General features: G+C 45.0%; 1 protein-coding gene across 6 annotated transcripts in view; it reads left to right on the top strand.

The window, feature by feature from the left end:
- The window catches only part of gramd1ba (GRAM domain containing 1Ba), a 178,139-nt gene extending 154,657 nt beyond the window's left edge, over nucleotides 1-23,482 (top strand). For all 6 annotated transcript variants that reach the window (XM_052529648.1, XM_052529649.1, XM_052529647.1 and 3 more), the window contains 13 exons: nucleotides 865-945; nucleotides 1,115-1,230; nucleotides 2,796-2,955; nucleotides 10,951-11,140; nucleotides 11,326-11,472; nucleotides 11,767-11,888; nucleotides 14,946-15,088; nucleotides 15,442-15,545; nucleotides 16,218-16,424; nucleotides 16,813-16,903; nucleotides 18,073-18,180; nucleotides 18,374-18,494; nucleotides 18,849-23,482. In XM_052529648.1, coding sequence (XP_052385608.1) covers nucleotides 865-945; nucleotides 1,115-1,230; nucleotides 2,796-2,955; nucleotides 10,951-11,140; nucleotides 11,326-11,472; nucleotides 11,767-11,888; nucleotides 14,946-15,088; nucleotides 15,442-15,545; nucleotides 16,218-16,424; nucleotides 16,813-16,903; nucleotides 18,073-18,180; nucleotides 18,374-18,494; nucleotides 18,849-18,938 — 1,680 coding nt within the window. In that variant the 3' untranslated portion in view covers nucleotides 18,939-23,482. The remainder of the gene's footprint in view (nucleotides 1-864; nucleotides 946-1,114; nucleotides 1,231-2,795; nucleotides 2,956-10,950; nucleotides 11,141-11,325; nucleotides 11,473-11,766; nucleotides 11,889-14,945; nucleotides 15,089-15,441; nucleotides 15,546-16,217; nucleotides 16,425-16,812; nucleotides 16,904-18,072; nucleotides 18,181-18,373; nucleotides 18,495-18,848) is intronic.
- Nucleotides 23,483-24,329: the final 847 nt, after the last annotated feature.

Raw genomic sequence — 24,329 nt, 5'->3', positions numbered from 1 at the left:
CTACAGCATACAATCTAAACAATTCTGTGCTTCCAACTTTGTGGCAACAGTTTGGGAAAGGCCCTTTCCTGTTTCTGTATGACAATGCCCCTGTGCACAAAGCCAGATCAATGCAGGAATGATTTGTCGAGATCGGTGTGGAAGAACTTCACTGGCCACCACAGAGCCCTTACCTCAACCCCATCGAACACCTTTGAGAGAATTTATATCACGGACTGCGAGCCAGGCCTAATCGCCTAACATCAGTGCCCGAACACTGTCAATGGAAATAGTCCGGATGAGTCATTTCATTAATTGTTCAGGAGTCTTATCGTTTGGGGTAGAAGCTGTCAAGGAGCCTTTTGGACCTAGACTTGGTGCTCCGGTACCACTTTCCAGGCGGTAGCAGAGAGAACAGTCTGAGTTGGGTGACTGGAGTCTTTGACCATTTTTGGGGCCTTCCTCTGACACTGCCTAGTATAGACGTCCTGGATGGCAGGAAGCTTGGCCCCAGTGATGTCCTCTGGGCCATATGTACTACCCTCTGTTGCGCCTTACGGTCAGATGCCGAGCAGTTGCCATACCAGGCGGTGATGTATGTAGTTCTGTTCTTGAGCTGTTTTTGTCTATTAATGTTCTGTATGTTTCATGTGGACCCCAGCATGAGTAGCTGCTGCTTTCGCAAAAGCTAATGGGACCCTAATAAATTACCAAATAAAAGACCAAATGCTCACACAAACATATGCATGCACATACATTTATTTGCGCATGTGTGTATATAAAGTATGTGTACATACACAACTATTGAACCTTTTTTATGACAGACGGATGGCTTTCCTATCAGGTTGGTGATATAGTATCTTAACCTTTTCTCGCTTCCCGCAGCACTTTTTCACCTCGTTCGGCGCAAGGGATCGCACATACATGATGATGTTCAGACTATGGCAGAATGCTCTGCTAGAAAAGGTACGACTGTTACATGTATGACTGTTCACTTTTAATTCAAATACAACACTGTGGAGAGTGTATTGTTGCCAATTTAATCAAAGCTCGCCTTTTCCCCTTCTATCACTTCTCCCTCTTTCATCTCTCTCTTTCTCTCCTTTCTCCCTCTCTCTCTTTCTATCTATCTCAGCCTTTGTGTCCCAAAGAGTTGTGGCACTTTGTCCATCAGTGTTATGGCAATGAGCTGGGTCTGACCAGCGACGACGAGGACTACGTGCCTCCAGACGATGACTTCAACACCATGGGGTGAGTTTTGACCCCATAGTCACACACACACCATCGGTGATCCCGGTGACCATGGGTAAAGCGCTGGCACCGTTCCCCGTGCTGATAACGGTGACCTACAGCTGTTGTGCTTCCCCGTGCTGATAACGGTGACCTACAGCTGTGGTGCTTCCCCGTGCTGATAACGGTGACCTACAGCTGTTGTGCTTCCCCGTGCTGATAACGGTGACCTACAGCTGTTGTGCTTCCCCGTGCTGATAACGGTGACCTACAGCTGTTGTGCTTCCCTGTGCTGATAACGGTGACCTACAGCTGTTGTGCTTCCCTGTGCTGATAACGGTGACCTACAGCTCTTGTGCTTCCCGTGCTGATAACGGTGACCTACAGCTGCTGTGCTTCCCGTGCTGATAACGGTGACCTACAGCTGCTGTGCTTCCCGTACTGATAACGGTGACCTACAGCTGTTGTGCTTCCCGTGCTGATAATGGTGACCTACAGCTGCTGTGCTTCCCCGTACTGATAACGGTGACCTACAGCTGTTGTGCTTCCCCGTGCTGATAACGGTGACCTACAGCTGTTGTGCTTCCCCGTGCTGATAACGGTGACCTACAGCTGTTGTGCTTCCCTGTGCTGATAACGGTGACCTACAGCTGTTGTGCTTCCCCGTGCTGATAACGGTGACCTACAGCTGTTGTGCTTCCCTGTGCTGATAACGGTGACCTACAGCTGCTGTGCTTCCCCGTGCTCATAACGGTGACCTACAGCTGCTGTGCTTCCCCGTGCTCATAACGGTGACCTACAGCTGCTGTGCTTCCCCGTGCTGATAACGGTGACCTACAGCTGTTGTGCTTCCCCGTGCTGATAACGGTGACCTACAGCTGTTGTGCTTCCCCGTGCTGATAACGGTGACCTACAGCTGTTGTGCTTCCCCGTGCTGATAACGGTGACCTACAGCTGTTGTGCTTCCCCGTGCTGATAACGGTGACCTACAGCTGTTGTGCTTCCCCGTGCTGATAACGGTGACCTACAGCTGTTGTGCTTCCCCGTGCTGATAACGGTGACCTACAGCTGCTGTGCTTCCCCGTGCTGATAACGGTGACCTACAGCTGTTGTGCTTCCCCGTGCTGATAACGGTGACCTACAGCTGTTGTGCTTCCCTGTGCTGATAACGGTGACCTACAGCTGTTGTGCTTCCCCGTGCTGATAACGGTGACCTACAGCTGTTGTGCTTCCCCGTGCTGATAACGGTGACCTACAGCTGTTGTGCTTCCCTGTGCTGATAACGGTGACCTACAGCTGTTGTGCTTCCCCGTGCTGATAACGGTGACCTACAGCTGCTGTGCTTCCCCGTACTGATAACGGTGACCTACAGCTGTTGTGCTTCCCCGTGTTGATAACGGTGACCTACAGCTGTTGTGCTTCCCCGTGCTGATAACGGTGACCTACAGCTGTTGTGCTTCCCTGTGCTGATAACGGTGACCTACAGCTGTTGTGCTTCCCCGTGCTGATAACGGTGACCTACAGCTGCTGTGCTTCCCCGTGCTGATAACGGTGACCTACAGCTGTTGCGCTTCCCCGTGTTTTAGGTATTGCGAGGAGCTGCCAGTGGAGGAGAACGACGCCAATGACGCCACCACCCTCGCCAAGACGCCAGACGTCAAAGGCGACACCAGCCCCCTGTTGTCCCGCAGAGTCTTCCCCGACAACGTCCTGCCCTGCCCAGGCATCATCGACCCTCTCCTTCCCGTGAGTACCACTAGATATTAGACCAATTCTTACTTTGCATCACCTACAGACAAAATGTATAGAGTGTTCTAGAGTCAGCAACTTAGTCAGCTAGCCCACCTCAGACTCTGCTACCCAAGCCTGACGGGCCCCAACACTATACATTGGGTTAGGGATGGATAGGGCCTGTTTTTACATCAATATCTAGGATACAGGCAGGGCTCAGTTATCACTAAATTGATCTCAAACTTTTTAAAGCCGAGCCATTTGCTTGTGCTCTGCTTTGCAGTACAGTCACATCTGACTAAGATCAACTTCAACCTCGTCAAATATAAGACCGAGAGGAGAGATTATTTCACAGAAAAGAATAACGTTCCTTGAATTTTGTCTGAGATTATCATCACTGTCAAACACTCCCTGAAACACTTCAGCGAGCAGGCCTTTCTAATCGACCTGGACGGGGGATCCAGGAAAGATATTGATCTCATCCCGTCAGTAGAGGATGCCTGTTTTTCTTTTTTAATGCCTTCATAACAATCTTAAATAAGCATGCCCCATTCAAGAAATGTAGAACCAGGAACAGATATAGCCCTTGGTTCGCCCCAGACCTGACTGCCCTTAACCAACACAAAAACATCCTATGGCGTTCTGCATTAGCATCGAACAGCCCCCGTGATATGCAGCTTTTCAGGGAAGCTAGAAACCATTATACACAGGCAGTTAGAAAAGCCAAGGCTAGCTTTTTCAAGCAGAAATGTTCTTCCTGCAACACTAACTCAAAAAAGTTCTGGGACACTGTAAAGTCCATGGAGAATAAGAAGACCTCTTCCCAGCTGCCCACTGCACTGAAGATAGGAAACACTGTCACCACTGATAAATCCACTATAATTGAGAATTTCAATAAGCATTTTTCTACAGCTGGCCATGCTTTACACCTGGCTACCCCTACCCCTGTCAATAGCACTGCTCCCCCCACAGAAACTCGCCCAAGCCTTCCCCATTTCTCCTTCTCCCAAATCCAGTCAGCTGATGTTCTGATAGAGCTGCAAAACCTGAACCCCTACAAATCAGCCGGGCTAGACAATCTGGACCCTTTCTTTCTAAAATTATCTGCCGAAATTGTTTTCACCCCTATTACTAGCCTGTTCAACCTCTCTCTCGTGTCGTCTGAGATTCCCAAAGATTGGAAAGCAGCTGCGGTCATCCCCCTCTTCAAAGGGGGGACACTCTTGACCCAAACTGCTACAGACCTATATCTATCCTACCCTGCCTTTCTAAGGTCTTCGAAAGCCAAGTCAACAAACAGATTACCGACCATTTGGAATCTCACCATACCCTCTCTGCTATGCAATCTGGTTTTAGAGCTGGTCATGAGTGCACCTCAGCCACGCTCAAGGTCCTAAACGATATCTTAACCGCCATCGATAAGAAACATTACTGTGCAGCCGTATTCATTGATCTGGCCAAGGCTTTTGACTCTGTCAATCACCACATCCTTATCGGCAGACTCGACAGCCTTGGTTTCTCAAATGATTGCCTCGCCTGTTTCACCAACTACTTCTTTGATAGAGTTCAGTGTGTCAAATCGGAGGGTCTGTTGTCCGGACCTCTGGCAGTCTCTATGGGGTGCCACAGAGTTCAAATCTTGGACCGACTCTCTTCTCTGTTTACATCAATGATGTCGCTCTTGCTGCTGGTGAGTCTCTGATCCACCTCTACGCAGACGAGACCATTCTGTATACTTCTGGCCCTTCTTTGGACACTGTGTTAACAACCCTCCAGGCAAGCTTCAATGCCATACAACTCTCCTTCCGTGGCCTCCAATTGCTCTTAAATACAAGTAAAACTAAATGCATGCTCTTCAACCGATCGCTGCCTGCACCTGCCCGCCTGTCCAACATCACTACTCTGGACGGCTCTGACTTAGAATACGTGGACAACTACAAATACCTAGGTGTCTGGTTAGACTGTAAACTCTCCTTCCAGACCCACATCAAACATCTCCAATCCAAAGTTAAATCTAGAATTGGCTTCCTATTTCGCAACAAAGCATCCTTCACTCATGCCGCCAAACATACCCTTGTAAAACTGACCATCCTACCAATCCTCGACTTCGGCGATGTCATTTACAAAATAGCCTCCAATACCCTACTCAACAAATTGGATGCAGTCTATCCCAGTGCCGTGCGTTTTGTCACCAAAGCCCCATATCCTACCCACCATTGCGACCTGTACGCTCTCGTTGGCTGGCCCTCGCTTCATACTCGTCGCCAAACCCACTGGCTCCATGTCATCTACAAGAACCTGCTAGGTAAAGTCCCCCCTTATCTCACCTCACTGGTCACCATAGCAGCACCCACCTGTAGCACGTGCTCCAGCAGGTATATCTCTCTGGCCACCCCCAAAACCAATTCTTTCTTTGGCCGCCTCTCCTTACAGTTCTCTGCTGCCAATGACTGGAATGAACTACAAAAATCTCTGAAACTGGAAACACTTATCTCCCTCACTGGCTTTAAGCACCAGCTGTCAGAGCAGTTCACAGATTACTGCACCTGTACATAGCCCACCTATAATTTAGCCCAAACAACTGCGTCTTTCCCGACTGAATTTATTTATTTTATTTCTTTCTTTATTTTGCTCCTTTGCACCCCATTATTTTTATTTCTAATTTTCACATTCTTCCACTGCAAATCTACCATTCCAGTGTTTTACTTGCTATATTGTATTTACTTTGCCACCATGGCCTATTTATTGCCTTTACCTCCCATATCTCACCTCATTTGCTCACATTGTATATAGACTTGTTTCTACTGTATGTTTGTTTTACTCCATGTGTAACTCTGTGTCGTTGTATGTGTCGAACTGCTTTGCTTTATCTTGGCCAGGTCTCAACTGTTCTCAACTTGCCTACCTGGTTAAATAAAGGTGAAATAAATAAAAAATGTAAAATTAGAGTAATGAAATGTAACTAGCTAATAGCTAACTGTTCTTGCTCACATCTCCTGAGCACCCCAAGGTGGAACCGTTGCTATGGATACTCACACATAGACTAGCAGAAGAGCAGCCCTGGGAGTGAGGGGCAGAGACCAGCAGCTAATGGATACTAACAAAGGAAGGGCCTGAGTATTTTTTTATATTTTTATTTTACCTTTATTTAACCAGGTAGGCTAGTTGAGAACAAGTTCCCATTTGCAACTGCGACCTGGCCAAGATAAAGCATAGCAGTGTGAACAGACAACACAGAGTTACACATGGAGTAAACAATTAACAAGTCAATAACACAGTAGAAAAAGAAAAAAAAAGGGGAGTCTATATACAATGTGTGCAAAAGGCATGAGGAGGTAGGCGAATAATTACAATATTGCAGATTAACACTGGAGTGATAAATGATCAGATGATCATGTACAGGTAGAGATATTGGTGTGCAAAAGACCAGAAAAGTAAATAAATAAAAACTGTGGGGATGAGGTAGGTGAAAATGGGTGGGCTATTTACCAATAGACTATGTACAGCTGCAGCGATCGGTTAGCTGCTCAGATAGCTGATGTTTGAAGTTGGTGAGAGAGATAAAAGTCTCCAACTTCAGCGATTTTTGCAATTCGTTCCAGTCACAGGCAGCAGAGTACTGGAACGAAAGGCGGCCGAATGAGGTGTTGGCTTTAGGGATGATCAGTGAGATACACCTGCTGGAGCGCGTGCTACGGATGGGTGTTGCCATCGTGACCAGTGAACTGAGATAAGGCGGAGCTTTACCTAGCATGGCCTTGTAGATGACCTGAGCCAGTGGGTCTGGCGACGAATATGTAGCGAGGGCCAGCCGACTAGAGCATACAAGTCGCAGTGGTGGGTGCTATAAGGTGCTTTAGTGACAAAACGGATGGCACTGTGATAAACTGCATCCAGTTTGCTGAGTAGAGTGTTGGAAGCAATTTTGTAGATGACATCGCCGAAGTCGAGGATCGGTAGGATAGTCAGTTTTACTAGGTAAGCTTGGCAGCGGGAGTTAAGGAGGCTTTGTTGCGGAATAGAAAGCCGACTCTTGATTTGATTTTCGATTGGAGATGTTTGATATGAGTCTGGAAGGAGAGTTTGCAGTCTAGCCAGACACCTAGGTACTTATAGATGTCCACATATTCAAGGTCGGAACCATCCAGGGTGGTGATGCTAGTCGGGCATCCGGGTGCAGGTAGCGATCGGTTGAAAAGCATGCATTTGGTTTTACTAGCGTTTAAGAGCAGTTGGAGGCCACGGAAGGAGTGTTGTATGGCATTGAAGCTCGTTTGGAGGTTAGATAGCACAGTGTCCAATGACGGGCCGAAAGTATATAGAATGGTGTCGTCTGCGTAGATGTGGATCAGGGAATCGCCCGCAGCAAGAGCAGCATCATTGATATATACAGAAAAAAGGGTCGGCCCGAGAATTGAACCCTGTGGCACCCCCATAGAGACTGCCAGAGGACCGGACAGCATGCCCTCCGATTTTACACACTGAACTCTGTCTGCAAAGTAATTGGTGAACCAGGCAAGGCAGTCATCCGAAAAACCGAGGCTACTGAGTCTGCCGATAAGAATATGGTGATTGACAGAGTCGAAAGCCTTGGCAAGGTCGATGAAGACGGCTGCACAGTACTGTCTTTTATCGATGGCGGTTATGATATCGTTTAGTACCTTGAGTGTGGCTGAGGTGCACCCGTGACCGGCTCGGAAACCAGATTGCACAGCGGAGAAGGTACGGTGGGATTCGAGATGGTCAGTGACCTGTTTGTTGACTTGGCTTTCGAAGACCTTAGATAGGCAGGGCAGAATGGATATAGGTCTGTAACAGTTTGGGTCCAGGGTGTCTCCCCGTTTGAAGAGGGGGATGACTGCGGCAGCTTTCCAATCCTTGGGGATCTCAGACGATATGAAAGAGAGGTTGAACAGGCTGGTGATAGGGGTTGCGACAATGGCGGCGGATAGTTTCAGAAATAGAGGGTCCAGATTGTCAAGCCCAGCTGATTTATACGGGTCCAGGTTTTGCAGCTATTTCAGAGCATCTGCTATCTGGATTTGGGTAAAAGAGAACCTGGAGAGGCTTGGGCGAGGAGCTGCGGGGGGCGAAGCTGTTGGCTGAGGTAGGAGTAGCCAGGCGGAAGGAATGGCCAGCCGTTGAGAAATGCTTGTTGAAGTTTTCGATAATCATGGATTTATCGGTGGTGACCGTGTTACCTAGCCTCAGTGCAGTGGGCAGCTGGGAGGAGGTGCTCTTGTTCTCCATGGACTTCACAGTGTCCCAGAACTTTTTGGAGTTGGAGCTACAGGATGCAAACTTCTGCCTGAAGAAGCTGGCCTTAGCTTTCCTGACTTACTGCGTGTATTGGTTCCTGACTTCCCTGAACAGTTGCATATCGCGGGGACTATTCGATGCTGTTCTTAGTTCTGCATTTTTTGAACGGAGCATGCTTATCTAAAATGGTGAGGAAGTTACTTTTAAAGAATGACCGGGCATCCTCAACTGACGGGATGAGGTCAATGTCCTTCCAGGATACCCGGGCCAGGTCGATTAGAAAGGCCTGCTCACAGAAGTGTTTTAGGGAGCGTTTGACAGTGATGAGGGGTGGTCGTTTGACTGCGGCTCCGTAGCGGATACAGGCAATGAGGCAGTGATCGCTGAGATCCTGGTTGAAGACAGCGGAGGTGTATTTGGAGGGCCAGTTGGTCAGGATGACGTCTATGAGGGTGCCCTTGCTTACAGAGTTAGGGTTGTACCTGGTGGGTTCCTTGATGATTTGTGTGAGATTGTAGGACTGCCGGGGTGTTAAGCATATCCCAGTTTAGGTCACCTAACAGAACAAACTCTGAAGCTAGATGGGGGGCAATCAATTCACAAATGGTGTCCAGGGCACAGCTGGGAGCTGAGGGGGGTCGGTAGCAGGCGGCAACAGTTAGAGACTTATTTCTGGAGAGAGTAATTTTCAAAATTAGTAGTTCGAACTGTTTGGGTATGGACCTGGAAAGTATGACATTACTTTGCAGGCCATCTCTGCAGTAGACTGCAACTCCTCCCCCTTTGGCAGTTCTATCTTGACGGAAGATGTTATAGTTGGGTATGGAAATCTCTGAATTTTTGGTGGCCTTCCTGAGCCAGGATTCAGACACGGCAAGGACATCAGGGTTAGCAGAGTGTGCTAAAGCAGTGAGTAAAACAAACTTAGGGAGGAGGCTTCTGATGTTGACATGCATGAAACCAAGGCTTTTTCGATCACAGAAGTCAACAAATGAGGGTGCCTGGGGACATGCAGGGCCTGGGTTTACCTCCACATCACCCGCGGAACAGAGAAGGAGTAGTATGAGGGTGCGGCTAAAGGCTATCAAAACTGGTCGCCTAGAGCGTTGGTGACAGAGAATAAGAGGAGCAGGTTTCTGGGCATGGTTGAATATATTCAGGGCATAATGCGCAGACAGGGGTATGGTGGGGTGCGGGTACAGCGGAGGTAAGCCCAGGCACTGTGTGATGATGAGAGAGGTTGTATCTCTGGACATGCTGGTTGTAATGGGTGAGGTCACCGCATGTGTGGGAGGTGGGACAAAGGAGGTATCAGGGGTATGAGGAGTGGGACTAGGGGCTCCATTGTGAACTAAAACAATGACAACTAACCTGAGCAACAGTATACAAGGCATATTGACATTTGAGAGAGACATACAGCGAGGCATACAGTAATCACAGGTGTTGAATTGGGAAAGCTAGCTAAAACAGTAGGTGAGACAACAGCTAATCAGCTAGCACAACAACAGCAGGTAAAATGGCGTTGACTAGGCAACGGGGCCGACAGATAAAACAAACAAGCAGAGTGGAGTACCGTGATTAATGGACAGTCCAGCGTGCATCAGCTATGTAGCCAAGTGATCTGTGTCCAGGGGGCAGCGGTGGATGGGGCAGGGGAGCTGGACTGGCGAGTGTTATCCAGGTTAAAAAACTAACAATGACTAAGTAGCTTGTAGCTAGTTAGCTGGTTAGTTTCTGGAGGTTCTTGAGTGTGTTCTAAAAATTTAAAATAATAGCGATTCCGTATCACATTGGGTGAGGCAGGTTTCCGGAAGGTATAAACACATTTTTAAAAAATCGGGAAGAGATAGAAAGTACATATGGGCCACTGAGTGTTTGGGACGCGGCGATGCAGACGGTTAGCAGGCCTGTGCTAACAAGCTAAAAGTAAGCAGGCCGGGGTAAACAAGGTAGCAGTTAGTGGACCTGGGCTAAACAAGCTAGCAGTTAGCAGGCCGAATTAGCAAGCAAGGAGATAGCAAGGGCTAGAGAGTTAGCCTTTGGGGGACGTCGCGATGGGGTGAGTCTGTTTATTCCTCTTCATGCGGTGACATCGATAGACCGGTCGTGGGTTGCGGTTTAGCTCGATAGCTAGTTGTGAAGATCCAGCTGAAAAGTGTTCCGTTTGCGGTGGGAATCCGGGGATAAAAAATAAATAGGTCCGTTATGCTCTGGTTAGCGTCGCGTTGTTCGAACTGGCGAGAGCTTTCCGAGCTAAAGGTTAGCTGATGACCGGTTAGCTGAAGGCCGCTAGCATAGCTGGTGGTTAGCTGGCTAGCTTCAGTTGAGGGGTTCTGGTTCCGAAGTAAATATAAATACTTTAGGAAAAAGTAGCTACATTGGGTGAGGCGGGTTGCAGGAGAGTATTTGGAAGCTTAGGTTTAGCAAAATGTTTTTAAAGATATGCGAAGAAAAATGTGTAAAATGAAAAATAGACTATATATACAGGGGACACGATACGACAGGACGACCTACTGCTACGCCATCTTGGATCGTGGTAGGGTAGGGCCTGAATGTTGCATGCATGGCTAGGGCTCAAGCTTAAAATTCATGCCCATGCAGGGCCCTCTCAAGATCACACCAGTGGCATTTCAACCATATTATCCCTTGCTGAGCTTTCAATTTTACAAGTATGTAGGCAGTAGGTAGGGCAATGATCTGTGATTATGGTTTGACTTGACCCTTCGCTCATGACCCCCTCTTCCTCTGTAGTTTGATTTGGCCACCGTGGATGATTTCCCCCTGTGTCTCCCTGATGGCGAACTCCTGACCCTCCAGTTGCCGGGGTTGGACAACCGGAGCAGTGGTCACAGCAGTCCCGCCCCCTCGCCCTCGCTGGACTTTAACGACAATGAGGACCTCCCTACTGAGCTCAGCGACTCTTCCGAGACGCACGACGAAGGTTTGGGTCTCTGAAACATGCACATGCGCGCTCACTTGCACACATGCGTGCATACACGACGACTCATTCACTCACTCACACACACACTCACACTGTCACTGTCCTATTCCTGTATATTAAACCACATCCTTTCACACATACACACACACTCACTCACTTGCTCTCCTTCCTCTGTGTGTGTGCAGCAGGGGAGGTGCAGGCCTTTCATGAAGACCTGAATGGGAAGCAGTACATGAACGAGGTGTACGAGTTCAGCGTTGACAAGATGTACGACATCCTCTTCACCGAGTCCACCTTTATGAGGGACTTCCTAGAGCAGAGACGCTTTTCAGGTGACACCACAGTACCCAGACCAGTTTTACCTTTTAGATCTTAATGATGAAGATTACATGGACAGGGGGTGACCTGATCCTTGATCAGTTTTTCTCTCCTTCCTCCCTTGAGGTAAATCCTTATCTGACATGGCTGGATTGGTAAAGTGGACACAACAATAACTCACAGATCAGAATTGAAGGAAGGCAGGAAGGTTGCATTTTGAAATAATTCAATGTGTGTCAGACTAAAACCTGGGCAAATGTTAAAGGAGTAAGGGCTGATCTTTCTGTCTGTCTTCACTCTTCGTCTAGACATCGTCTATCACCCCTGGAAGAAAGAGAAAGAGGCAGGCAACCAGACCAGAGAGATCATGTACACCGTCTCCCTCACCAACCCCTTGGCGCCCAAGACCGCCACCGTCACTGAGACTCAGGTGAGTGGAGCCTCCCAGTGGCAAAGCAGGTCATAGAGGTTTTAAATGTTGTATATAGTTTGTTTTCATGCTATGTTTGCGTTTGGCGTAACGTAACTACAGTCGCTGTTATGATCACCTGTGTGTAATGCATTATGAATGCTATTACGGTTATGAATGTATTTACAGGCTGTTTTGGGAGCCATGGGTTGTTACGAATGTATTTACAGGCTGTTTTTGGGGAGCCACGGGTTGTTATGAATGTATTTACAGGCTGCTTTTGGGAGCCACGGGTTGTTATGAATGTATTTACAGGCTGCTTTTGGGAGCCACGGGTTGTTATGAATGTATTTACAGGCTGCTTTTGGGAGCCACGGGTTGTTATGAATGTATTTACAGGCTGTTTTTGGGAGCCACGGGTTGTTATGAATGTATTTACAGGCTGTTTTGGGGAGCCACGGGTTGTTATGAATGTATTTACAGGCTGTTTTGGGGAGCCACGGGTTGTTATGAATGTATTTACAGGCTGTTTTTGGGAGCCACGGGTTGTTATGAATGTATTTACAGGCTGTTTTTGTTATGAATGTATTTACAGGCTGTTTTTGGGAGCCACGGGTTGTTATGAATGTATTTACAGGCTGTTTTTGGGAGCCACGGGTTGTTATGAATGTATTTAGGCAGGCTGCTTTTGGGGAGCCACGGGTTGTTATGAATGTATTTACAGGCTGTTTTTGGGAGCCACGGGTTGTTATGAATGTATTTACAGGCTGTTTTTGGGAGCCACGGGTTGTTATGAATGTATTTACAGGCTGTTTTTGGGAGCCACGGGTTGTTATGAATGTATTTACAGGCTGTTTTTGGGAGCCACGGGTTGTTATGAATGTATTTACAGGCTGTTTTTGGGAGCCACGGGTTGTTATGAATGTATTTACAGGCTGTTTTTGGGAGCCACGGGTTGTTATGAATGTATTTACAGGCTGTTTTTGGGAGCCACGGGTTGTTATGAATGTATTTACAGGCTGTTTTGGGAGCCACGGGTTGTTATGAATGTATTTACAGGCTGTTTTTGGGAGCCACAGGCTGTTTTTGGTTGTTAATGTATTTAATGTATTTACAGGCTGTTTTTGGGAGCCACGGGTTGTTATGAATGTATTTACAGGCTGCTTTTGGGAGCCACGGGTTGTTATGAATGTATTTACAGGCTGTTTTTGGGAGCCACGGGTTGTTATGAATGTATTTACAGGCTGTTTTTGGGAGCCACGGGTTGTTATGAATGTATTTACAGGCTGCTTTTGGGAGCCACGGGTTGTTATGAATGTATTTACAGGCTGCTTTTGGGAGCCACGGGTTGTTATGAATGTATTTACAGGCTGCTTTTGGGAGCCACGGGTTGTTATGAATGTATTTACAGGCTGCTTTTGGGAGCCACGGGTTGTTATGAATGTATTTACAGGCTGCTTTTGGGAGCCACGGGTTGTTATGAATGTATTTACAGGCTGTTTTTGGGAGCCACGGGTTGTTATGAATGTATTTACAGGCTGCTTTTGGGAGCCACGGGTTGTTATGAATGTATTTACAGGCTGTTTTTGGGAGCCACGGGTTGTTATGAATGTATTTACAGGCTGTTTTTGGCTGGGGAGCCAGGGGTTGTTAGCCACCACGGGTTGTTATGAATGTATTTACAGGCTGCTTTTGGGAGCCACGGGTTGTTATGAATGTATTTACAGGCTGCTTTTGGGAGCCACGGGTTGTTATGAATGTATTTACAGGCTGCTTTTGGGAGCCACGGGTTGTTATGAATGTATTTACAGGCTGCTTTTGGGAGCCACGGGTTGTTATGAATGTATTTACAGGCTGCTTTTGGGAGCCACGGGTTGTTATGAATGTATTTACAGGCTGTTTTTGGGAGCCACGGGTTGTTATGAATGTATTTACAGGCTGCTTTTGGGAGCCACGGGTTGTTATGAATGTATTTACAGGCTGCTTTTGGGAGCCACGGGTTGTTATGAATGTATTTACAGGCTGCTTTTGGGAGCCACGGGTTGTTATGAATGTATTTACAGGCTGCTTTTGGGAGCCACGGGTTGTTATGAATGTATTTACAGGCTGCTTTTGGGAGCCACGGGTTGTTATGAATGTATTTACAGGCTGCTTTTGGGAGCCACGGGTTGTTATGAATGTATTTACAGGCTGCTTTTGGGAGCAGGCTGCTTTTGGGAGCCACGGGTTGTTATGAATGTATTTACAGGCTGCTTTTGGGAGCCACGGGTTGTTATGAATGTATTTACAGGCTGCTTTTGGGAGCCACGGGTTGTTATGAATGTATTTACAGGCTGCTTTTGGGAGCCACGGGTTGTTATGAATGTATTTACAGGCTGCTTTTGGGAGCCACGGGTTGTTATGAATGTATTTACAGGCTGCTTTTTGGGAGCCACGGGTTGTTATGAATGTATTTACAGGCTGTTTTGGGAGCCACGGGTTGTTATGAATGTATTTACAGGCTGCTTTTGGGAGCCACGGGTTGTTATGAATGTATTTACAGGCTGCTTTTGGGAGCCACGGGTTGTTATGAATGTATTTACAGGCTGCTTTTGGGAGCCACGGGTTGTTATGAATGTATTTACAGGCTGCTTTTGGGAGCCACGGGTTGTTATGAATGTATTTACAGGCTGCTTTTGGGAGCCACGGGTTGTTATGAATGTATTTACAGGCTGCTTTTGGGAGCCACGGGTTGTTATGAATGTATTTACAGGCTGCTTTTGGGAGCCACGGGTTGTTATGAATGTATTTACAGGCTGCTTTTGGGAGCCACGGGTTGTTATGAATGTATTTACAGGCTGCTTTTGGGAGCCACGGGTTGTTATGAATGCTTATAAAAAACATTATGAATGCTGATAGCAATGTTCTTATTATTGATTATTTATAGAAGGTACTAAAACATATAGAAACACATTCATTTTCAGATGACAAATGGCTGAATGTCATTTGCGGCCTTCCAATTGCCAGAATAGGCCTCTTTTGTTGTTGTCTGTTAACACAACTATTCCATCATCGAGTTTCCATATCTGTGTGGTTTAGACGCTGTACAAGGCCAGCCAGGAGAGCGAGTGCTACATCATAGATGCCGAGGTGATAGCACACGACGTCCCCTACCATGACTACTTCTACACCCTAAACCGCTACGTGCTCACCAGGGTGGCCAGGAAGAAGTGTCGGCTAAGGTGAGAGATTTCCCTCTATTCTTCCTATGATTGGAGATGGGGTGCTCCACTCTGTTAAAATTAGCTGTTAAAATTCCAACCAGGGTTGTGTTCAGTGGGGCAGACTAGCAAAATGCTTTACAACGGAAGACAATAACAAGTGTTCTGATTGGACATGTTTAGGTAGTACCACTTCATTTCACTCTGTTTAAAAAATGTTTTCTCCCTACTGAACACAACCTTGATAATGCAGTACTTGACTCCTTGGGTGAAATGTATTCAAAATGTATTAAAAGAATAAGTCAAATTTAAGGTTGACCAAGCAGGTGTAATGACGGTTGAATTATGTGTGTCTGTGTGTGTGTGTCCTGCAGGGTATCCACAGAGTTGCGCTACAAGAAACAGCCGTGGGGGCTGGTCAAGGGCTTTATCGAGAGGAACTTCTGGAGCGGCCTGGACGAGTACTTCAGACACTTAGGTCAGTTGGACTATAGTTTAATCTAGAATATGAATGGTATGGAGCCTGGGGTCATTCTTGGAGCCTAGTATTTGTTAGCCTGATCCACCATCCTGCCAGCTGTGCTCTCGTTTCACTTCACTTAATCAAGAATCCGAGTAGCGAAACAGAATGTAAGCTCGTGAGATCAGGATGGTGATGAGAGGCTAGGGATTTGTCTTTCTTAAAACATTTAAATCAACTGTATTCTCACTTGAGAAATTACAATGAGTACTCTTTAGATAGTGCTTAATCACCAGGATAAATTATTTAAGTAAATATTTAACTCAAAGAATGAGGTAATTTACTTTGCCTGTAGTTTGCATGCCGGTCTGTTTCTACTTAAGTGGGTCCTTTGGGAGTTGCCTTGCCAACAACTCACAACAAAGAAGTAAATAGCAGAAACATACTGGCACCCTGGCTATTGAATCACTCCATGATTTAGAACCCAGGTTCTGTGAATACCATACAGTGTCACACTGGTTGCATCCCTAATGGCACCCTATTCCCTATATAGTGCACTACTTTTGACCAGAGCCTTAAGGGCCCTGATCAAAAGTAGTACACTGTCTAGAGAATAGGGTGCCATTTGAGAGAAACTGTGTTATGCAGCTTGTGAAATAAACATATACCCTTTCCTTTAACTCTTTCCAGAGCTGGAGCTGAGTAAAGTGGAGGTGGTCCTGGTTGAGCCCCACAGACAGTCCCCCAAGGCCAGGGCTCTACGGGCAGGGGCGTTGAGGCGGCGGAAACGGCCCTTGATCCACCTGCGGCCCCCCCACATGGACGAGGCCCTCAGCCCCGTCACCACCCCCGAGGACGAGGAGGTCACCCACCACCATCGCATCAAACAAGTGGCAGGTCAGACTGACTGCTGATGACTGTTTGACTCAGAGTATGATGTACATTTTAGGACACCCTTAAGCCTCATGAGCAGCTGTGCTCTATTGCTAATGAGTTTTCAATCAGACCTGGTTTCAAATAATATTCAAATTCTTAAGATGCTTGTGATTTGCGTTTTCCTGGCACAATGGAACAACTGTCAGAACAATTGCCACAATGTTTGTGTAACACTGCGCTGTAGATTTTCATAGCGATTGTCATCACAAAAACCTGTACTGTATCAGGGTTGTGAAAAACAAAAACGTTTATTACCTGCAGCTGTAATATTTGATTAGGGCAGGAATAAAGCATTAGGTATTGCGTGGCTTTTTGTATAGATCCAAAATGGTCACCTATCTTCCTGCAGGTTCCACTCAGACCAGACACATCCCGGACCATGTCCCAGGGGGCCTAGCGCTCTACAGCGTCTCCAAGCTACTCCTCATCATCAGCTTTGTGTGAGTATCCTTCCACCGCCACCCTGGGGGGGCTGTCTCCACAGCAACACCACGGCTGGTTGTTTGAGATTCTCTTTCATGTGTTTCTAAATATAATTACTAGAATGGCCAAAGCCCCTCAAATGTCCATTCTAGTAACTCTAATTCTATGGGTGGAGAACTATCCATTGAAGATCCCATAGATATCTCTGGTCTCTACTTTTCTCAGTTGATGTTGAATGTTTAGGTGTCATTTATGTGTCAAAGTTGCCTGTGGTGACTCATCTGATTTAAATCTGTCCACTTCAACTTTTCTTGTTCTTGGTGTACTAAAGTGGAGAATGTCAGAAGGTTAACATTAATGGAGACACCTTTTGAAGACCGCATCGTATTTGCTAGCAACGGGTGGTGCTCTTGCTAATGAACTGTTACTGCACTCTTTAGCTAACTACTGTAACACTACTGCACTCTTTAGCTAACTACCGTAACACTACTGCACTCTTTAGCTAACTACCGTAACACTACTGCACTGTTTAGCTAACTACTGTAACACTACTGCACTCTTTAGCTAACTACTGTAACACTATTGTTTAAAAAAACAACAATCAAAATACTGACGAGGTGTCTCAAGTTGTGATAACATTGTGACGCTCCATGCGTTTCCACTTTCTAGGCATACTGAAACCAAACATTGACAATCGAATATATTTTATTTTTCCCCCTCTCCAGCATTATAGCAGCATTATAGCAGAAAAACCCTGTCGTCTTGTCTGGTGGTGTGTGTAATTGTCCTCTCTCTCTCTCTCTCTCTCTCTCTCTCTCTCTTTCCCTGTCTCCATTCATGCATCCTATAGGATCTGTATAAGGTATTCAACTTTTTTCATAACAACATGTTGATTAGATATGTGTTTGATGGACTTGGTTCACCCCATACATACACTAGACATGAGTGTTAACATATCCTTCCTTTGCAGTAGTTGAAGGCATGCACATTCCAGGGGAATCCTGCTATCCTTAGTCTAATATACATTTATGTCATCTCTACCACTCTCTCTCTTTACTCTAAATATCTCTCTCTACTTTACCTCTTTCTCTCTTCTCTACATTTCTCTGTTTATTCTCTCGCACTCTCTGGCTTCACACTCTCTCTCTCACTCTACTCTCTGTTTACTCTCTCTCTCTATCTACAGTCTAGTATTGCTGGTGTTTCTGAACATGATGCTGTTCTATAAGCTGTGGATGCTGGAATACACCACACAGAGTCTCACCTCATGGCATGGCATACGACCACAAGAAAGGTACTTCACACAAATACACTACATCCCAATTCGATACCAGCCCTGTGGAATGACTTTGGAATTGTATGTTAGTCCGTTTTAGAGTTTAGAACATTTATTAAAGTGTCACTCCACAATATGACAGTAATTGACCAGACAAATTACAGATTAAAAACAGTGTTTGTGTGTGTTTCTCGCTCTCCCCTTCTCTCAGTAAACTGCCCCAGACCCAGATGGAGTGGGCCCAGCTCCTGGAGTCGCAGCAGCGTTACCATGACGACGAGCTGCAGAAGTGGAAGGAGATCATCAAGTCGTCTGTGATGTTGCTGGATGAGGTGAGACAGCCAATCAGTAGAATACTGATGGCCTTCGCATAACTGACCAATTAGGTCAGAGAAGGATTGTTCATTCACTAACTTTACCATTTGAGAATGTGTGTGTGTGTCATAGATGGTTGTTCAAACACATGCAGTACTGTATTCAATGTGACGGCATGTAATGTGTATTCAATGTGATGTGAATTTAGGAATCAACTTAATTTACGAATACTAAAAATCTTTGACATTGCATATACTTCAATGCATAATTTTCAACAAACGAAAAAATGTATTATAAAAAATGCATGATTTTTGCAAAAAGTTTTGAAGTCGAGCTTGTGAAGTTGAAATGTTTCCTTTGTCCCTCTACAGATGAAGGACTCGTTACTAAACCTGCAGAAGGGCATGGGTTTAAAGGACTTTAACTCTGAATCGGAGGAGAAAGGGAGTCGATATCACTGAGAAACAATCCCAAGGCCACCAGCCGGGACATTATGTGCAATATCTAACCAACCATTCATTGGAACTCTTGGGCAAAGAACAGAAGGATGTTCTATTGCAAGGTGGACAGGGCCACTCTCCCACTGCCCAACTTCTGGCATGAAGTGACCTCATCACCATCAGGGCCGGAGTGGGACGGCAGCCATCGTTGCATCATGTGAAAAGACAGCAGTGACGGTCCTTGTTATCCAGGATCCTTGGGACGTCCCTACCCCATTGAAGTTTAAATTGGAAATCGTTTAAGGTAAGGGTTAAGGTTAGGTAAAGGTTATAGCGAAAGTTAGCGTTAGGGGTTAATGTTAGGGATTAGGGTAGGAACGTCCCAAGGATCCCGGATAGCACTAACTGTGCAGTGACCCACCTTGGCCTGAACTCTGAACTTTTTATCCCCTTGTTTTCCGAGAATGTCGTACTGTAAAGTTTTTTTGTTTTTGGGGGCCACGTGCGGACTGGGATGACGTGGGGGGCCGGTGAAAGCATGCAGTTTCTTGTCTCCGTCTGAAGAAAACAAATTGCTTTCCTGGTGGAGATGTGTATTGAAACCTCTGCGTACTCTGTCTCAGACTGGGTAAGGGGTTAGTACATAGCCTTTTTAGGAACTCTTGGACAAATTTGTGGAGCTGCAGTATCCTTTTTTTTTTTACGGACCTTTGGACCCCTGGGAACAGGTTACGACCGTACCGGAAAGATAATCAGCATGCAGTGTTTCAACACAATCCATCATTTCTAGGATAGAACCACAAAGAATCAAAGTATATTATAAATGAAAATATAATTCCGTATTTATTTTTTGTGGAAGTCATTTGCAGTCAGGGCACACTTTTACCAGGCTTCCGTGGTGTATCAGGGCAGGTTTCCCTGAGAGCTTGTGCCATGGCTTTGTTATTCTCTGTTTAAGTGTTTGTCATTTTTTAAGGCATGTTCTCTACTGTGTGTAGAGTAGCCCAACCCCTTTTGATTTGTGGACAGGGGAGCTAGCTATAGCTGTTAGCAGCAGTGAGAATATATTGGTTGTTACCATATATGGATGAGAAAGCAGTCTGCTTTTGCAGAGGTACACAGTATGTTTTGATGATGCAACCCTCTTCCATAAACAGGGCATTCTTTGCCCTAGCCAACCCCAAACGCTATCTCAACGTTGTGCTTAGGTTTTATCCAAACATGTCTCCAACCTTATCCTTCAGGATGATTTGTTTTAGGTTATGGATACACCTATTCATTGTTGCCAAGATTTGTGTGTCAACTTTTATGCTAACATGTATGTTTTTTCAATTTGGGCAGTATTCTTTTCATCTTTTATTTGGCCACTTTGTGTCGTATCAATTCATCTGTGGCTATCCTGTCCTTGGCTTGAATAGAATGTACTCAGAGTGTACTGTATAGGCCTTGGTATGTTCCCTAAGTGATTTTACACATGCAATGGAGCTTGAATTTGTCCATACCTGCGCTACATAGATCATTCATGTTTTTCCCCCAGTATTTGTTACCAGCCTAAATACTGTCAGACAGAGATAATAATGACCAGTGTTATGATAATGTGGATGTTATACTCTGTCACTCTATGAACTTTAAAGTGTTCAGCTTTTAACCAGAGAGGGAGTAGACATTATTTTAGGGAGGGTATTTTTTTCGTAGAGACGTTTACAAAGGGATACTGCAGCCGAACTGAAGTACGGCAATGACAACGATGTATTTGATGATTAAAACTGTGAAATTCCTAATTGAAAAATATGCTTGAAGCTGGAAAAAAAGAATAATGCATATTGTACAGTTCAGATATTTATTGATTTATGTACAGTGTTTACGAAAAATGTAAAAGAAACGTTTGGGGAAATGATCAGTGTTCACCCTCTGCAGACCCGTATTCAAATACCATTTGAAATGATTTAAAACATTTCAGCTTTGCTTGGTTGAACTTGTCTGGCTTTGTGGACCAATAGAAAAGTCCTAAAACGGCAAACTCCAACAACTTGGTATTCTAGGCTGGCTAATGCAAACACTCAAAGTATTTTAAAAATGTCTAAATGTATTTGAACTCGGGTCTGACCTTCTGTAGTCCTTTGTGTCGTCCCAAAAATGTCTGCCATGGGCTATATTCTGGCATATTGGATGTGTCAAGTTGACGCTATCAACCATTACCACTTTGTGTCTGTCGATTTTGTCTAATGATTTCTACTGTGGCCGAAGCTATCTGTTTAGTATCTCCCGCATCTGTCTATGGAAGCATATAGCTATCAAAAGACATTTTATTTTCAGATTGAATTCTGACTGCTATATATGTCCATATTTGCCTGCCACCCATGTATTTGTCATTGACTCTCTAGGATTCTTATGATGACTTTGGAAACAAACAAAGCCTTGTTCAAAAGTTGATTCAGCCACTAACTAGTGTGTTTGAGGGATTGGTTCACAGTGTGCAGAAATAACATTTGAGCCAAAAGATACAATGCTTTAGCCATGGGTTGTATTCAGTAGGAAGCAAACGAGCCAAAACAGGGAGGGACCTACCTGAATTTGTCAAATAAGATACTCATTTTTGTTTTCAGTTGCAAAACATTTTGCTGTGGTGTGCACTAATGAATACGACCCTGGACTTATCAGCATTGCACAGAGAGGGGATGGGTTCAACTCACGTACATTCCAAAAAGAGGAGGGTTTCATCTGAAAGAAGAAGAAAAACAATATGGATTGATACAGTCGGTAGCATTTCATACACATTTTTGATTGCGAGTCATTTACGTTATTGCAGAATGATTTTCCCCGACTCCCTTGCGCTATGACATAGTTTAATGTTACTAAAATGTCCATTTGGCCTTGTTCATGTCAAATTGGCCAATTTTAACAATGACAACGTGACAATTCAGGGCAGATTTATTTGTGAGAGAAAGGGCCCATGATGAGATTACAATGACCTGTACTGTACTTACATTTTTTTGCCTGTATCTCACCATGGCAATCATTTCTGTTGACGTTGTGGCCCTTAGAAGAGGAGTAGAAAGCGGTCAACCAATGTGGGACGATGTGCAACTAAAAAGAGTATTTGGGAGGAATAGTAAGGTATTCTGAGGTAATAGTAATCTCTTCCAAATGACTTGGTGACCCTTAAAGATAAAACTATTAATCTTATGCAATACATGTATTTAATGAATTCACTAACATTGACAGCAAGCTGCCCTCGTTAGGGTTTCTGAAAAACTTGAGACCCTTGTGGACCCTTCGATAGTGAATGCATGCTAGCTTCCTGTCCCATTTGTTCTCATTCACAATCTGATGTGTTCTATGCATGGATGCTTTATATTGCAGGAATGCCTCAAATGGCCCAGAAAAAAATGTACTCTGTTCAAACTACATGAATCTAATATATTGGTAGTTGAAAGCTTGAAGAGTGTTTTTCAATAGAATGGTCAGCGAGCATGTTTGAGTGTCTGAGAAAACAAACAAAATATATTGCAGCCAAAGAGTAGTGTTCTTCAAAAACCTGAAACTGAAAGAGCTTTACTCAATTGAATACTCACAAAGCCACAGACCTGTTCATGTTTGCCGAATTGTAGAACATTCTAAATAAATTCTTAACAATTTGCAGAATATAGGAAATGTGTTATACTGAGTATGAGACATAAATAGCTAATTGAAAGGATGTATTCTAGAGCTTGTGGTTGTAGTTATGTTTCCTGATGACTCAAAGTGAATTCTTCCACTGCTCTGTGTTCGCTACATACTTCAGTCTGAGACTTCCATCGTTGAAGTCGTTTGTGGTGACGTCAAAATGAGGGGTGTTGTACCAAACAGTCATCAGCGATCGGATCATGTCAAACCAATCAGATTATTTTCAAAACACTGCTTTACCTGTGTGTGTTCTGGCTCTGGCCCAACCTAGGACCAATTCAGAACAGTTAGCATTCTAGAAATCGCCGGGAGATACTCCGATCCAGACTCATTGTGGGGAAGAAACTATTGTCCGTGGGCGTGGCATAACGTTTGGCCGGAGCAAGGAGTTTGGGTAGCCAGGTAAAGAAGCCTGACCAATTCTTTCAAACTCTTCACTTCATTACACACACACCTCAGAGAGGTGCAATTTCTTGCTAATTGTTTCCATCTCAAACACTGTGGTATTATATCCTCTATATCAATACCAGATGTTTTTTTTAAAGCCTTCTGATCTCCGATATATGACTGAAATATTCTGCTGAGGGGAGGACGGCTCATAATAATTGCTGGAACTGGAATGACATCAAACACATGGAAACCATGTATGATACCATTCCATCGATTTCGCTCCAGCCATTACCGTGAGCCTGTCCTCTCGAAGGTGCCACCAACCTCCTGTGTTATACAGATAATATATTGTATTTCTATGTTGTGTATCGTTTCAGTGTACACAGACTAGTGAAACCCTTCTGCGCTGGTCGTGGTTTTGGGAAAAACTTTGAAAGAAAAAGATTCTAAAGGCTTTATTGGTTTGTGGAAGAGAGATGGAGGGAATGAAATAAAGTCATTCGAATATGCATTTTCTGTCTGACTCATCCCTGCAGTTGTCTGTTTCTGTCCATACCAATGAATTGTGATATTATTTCAATGGGGGATTCTTCAGTACCCCCTTGAGCAATGTTCACATTGCTTGCAATTGTCAGTGCTACATTTGGTCATTCATTCAGTTCAATTCATTTCTAGTCACTATTTTCATTCATGTAATTTAATCTAATAATGATGCTGCCATGTTACTAAGACATTTGTAAATGAGGCATGCATTTTATAGCCCTATTAAATACGTGAGAGGAGGCATTTCGAATGTCAGCTGTTAATCATTGCTCCTTTGTGTCCTTGCTCGTTATATCGGAGGTTGTTTAAGGTTATCTGATGATGCGTAGCAAATGGCACCCTATTCCCTATACAGTACACTCTTTTTGTCCAGAGCCCTACATAGACATACACATATATATATATACATACACTTCGAGACATACTGTACATTCCCTACATAGGGAACAGGGTGCCATTTGCGAAGCAACTAGCTATCTCCCAGCAATGATTAGGTGAGAGGTGTGGACTCTTCAGGCTGCATGTTCCAGACACCTAAAGACGTGAGATGAGAAACAGTTGATATGTACACCCAATCTGTTATGTAGCACTAATGTGATTTAAGTCTCATTTCATCATCTCTGCAATGATCTGAAAACCGATTATATCACTGTAGATGAGCAGATCCCACGTTTCAACTGTCCACAGGTCCAAAGAGTGACTATGTAGGACACCTATAGTTCATACCAAAAGTGGATGGGCATGTGTGAGAGGGAGAAATAAAAAGAGATACATGTGGCCACCAGATGGCGCCTTCCCCTTGTTAGGCTGTAA

This window comes from Oncorhynchus keta, chromosome 11, assembly GCF_023373465.1.
Source record: "Oncorhynchus keta strain PuntledgeMale-10-30-2019 chromosome 11, Oket_V2, whole genome shotgun sequence".
Classification (NCBI taxonomy): Eukaryota; Metazoa; Chordata; class Actinopteri; order Salmoniformes; family Salmonidae; genus Oncorhynchus; species Oncorhynchus keta.
The sequence above is the reverse complement of the archived record's forward strand: the minus strand, read 5'-3'. Positions and strand labels throughout refer to the sequence as shown.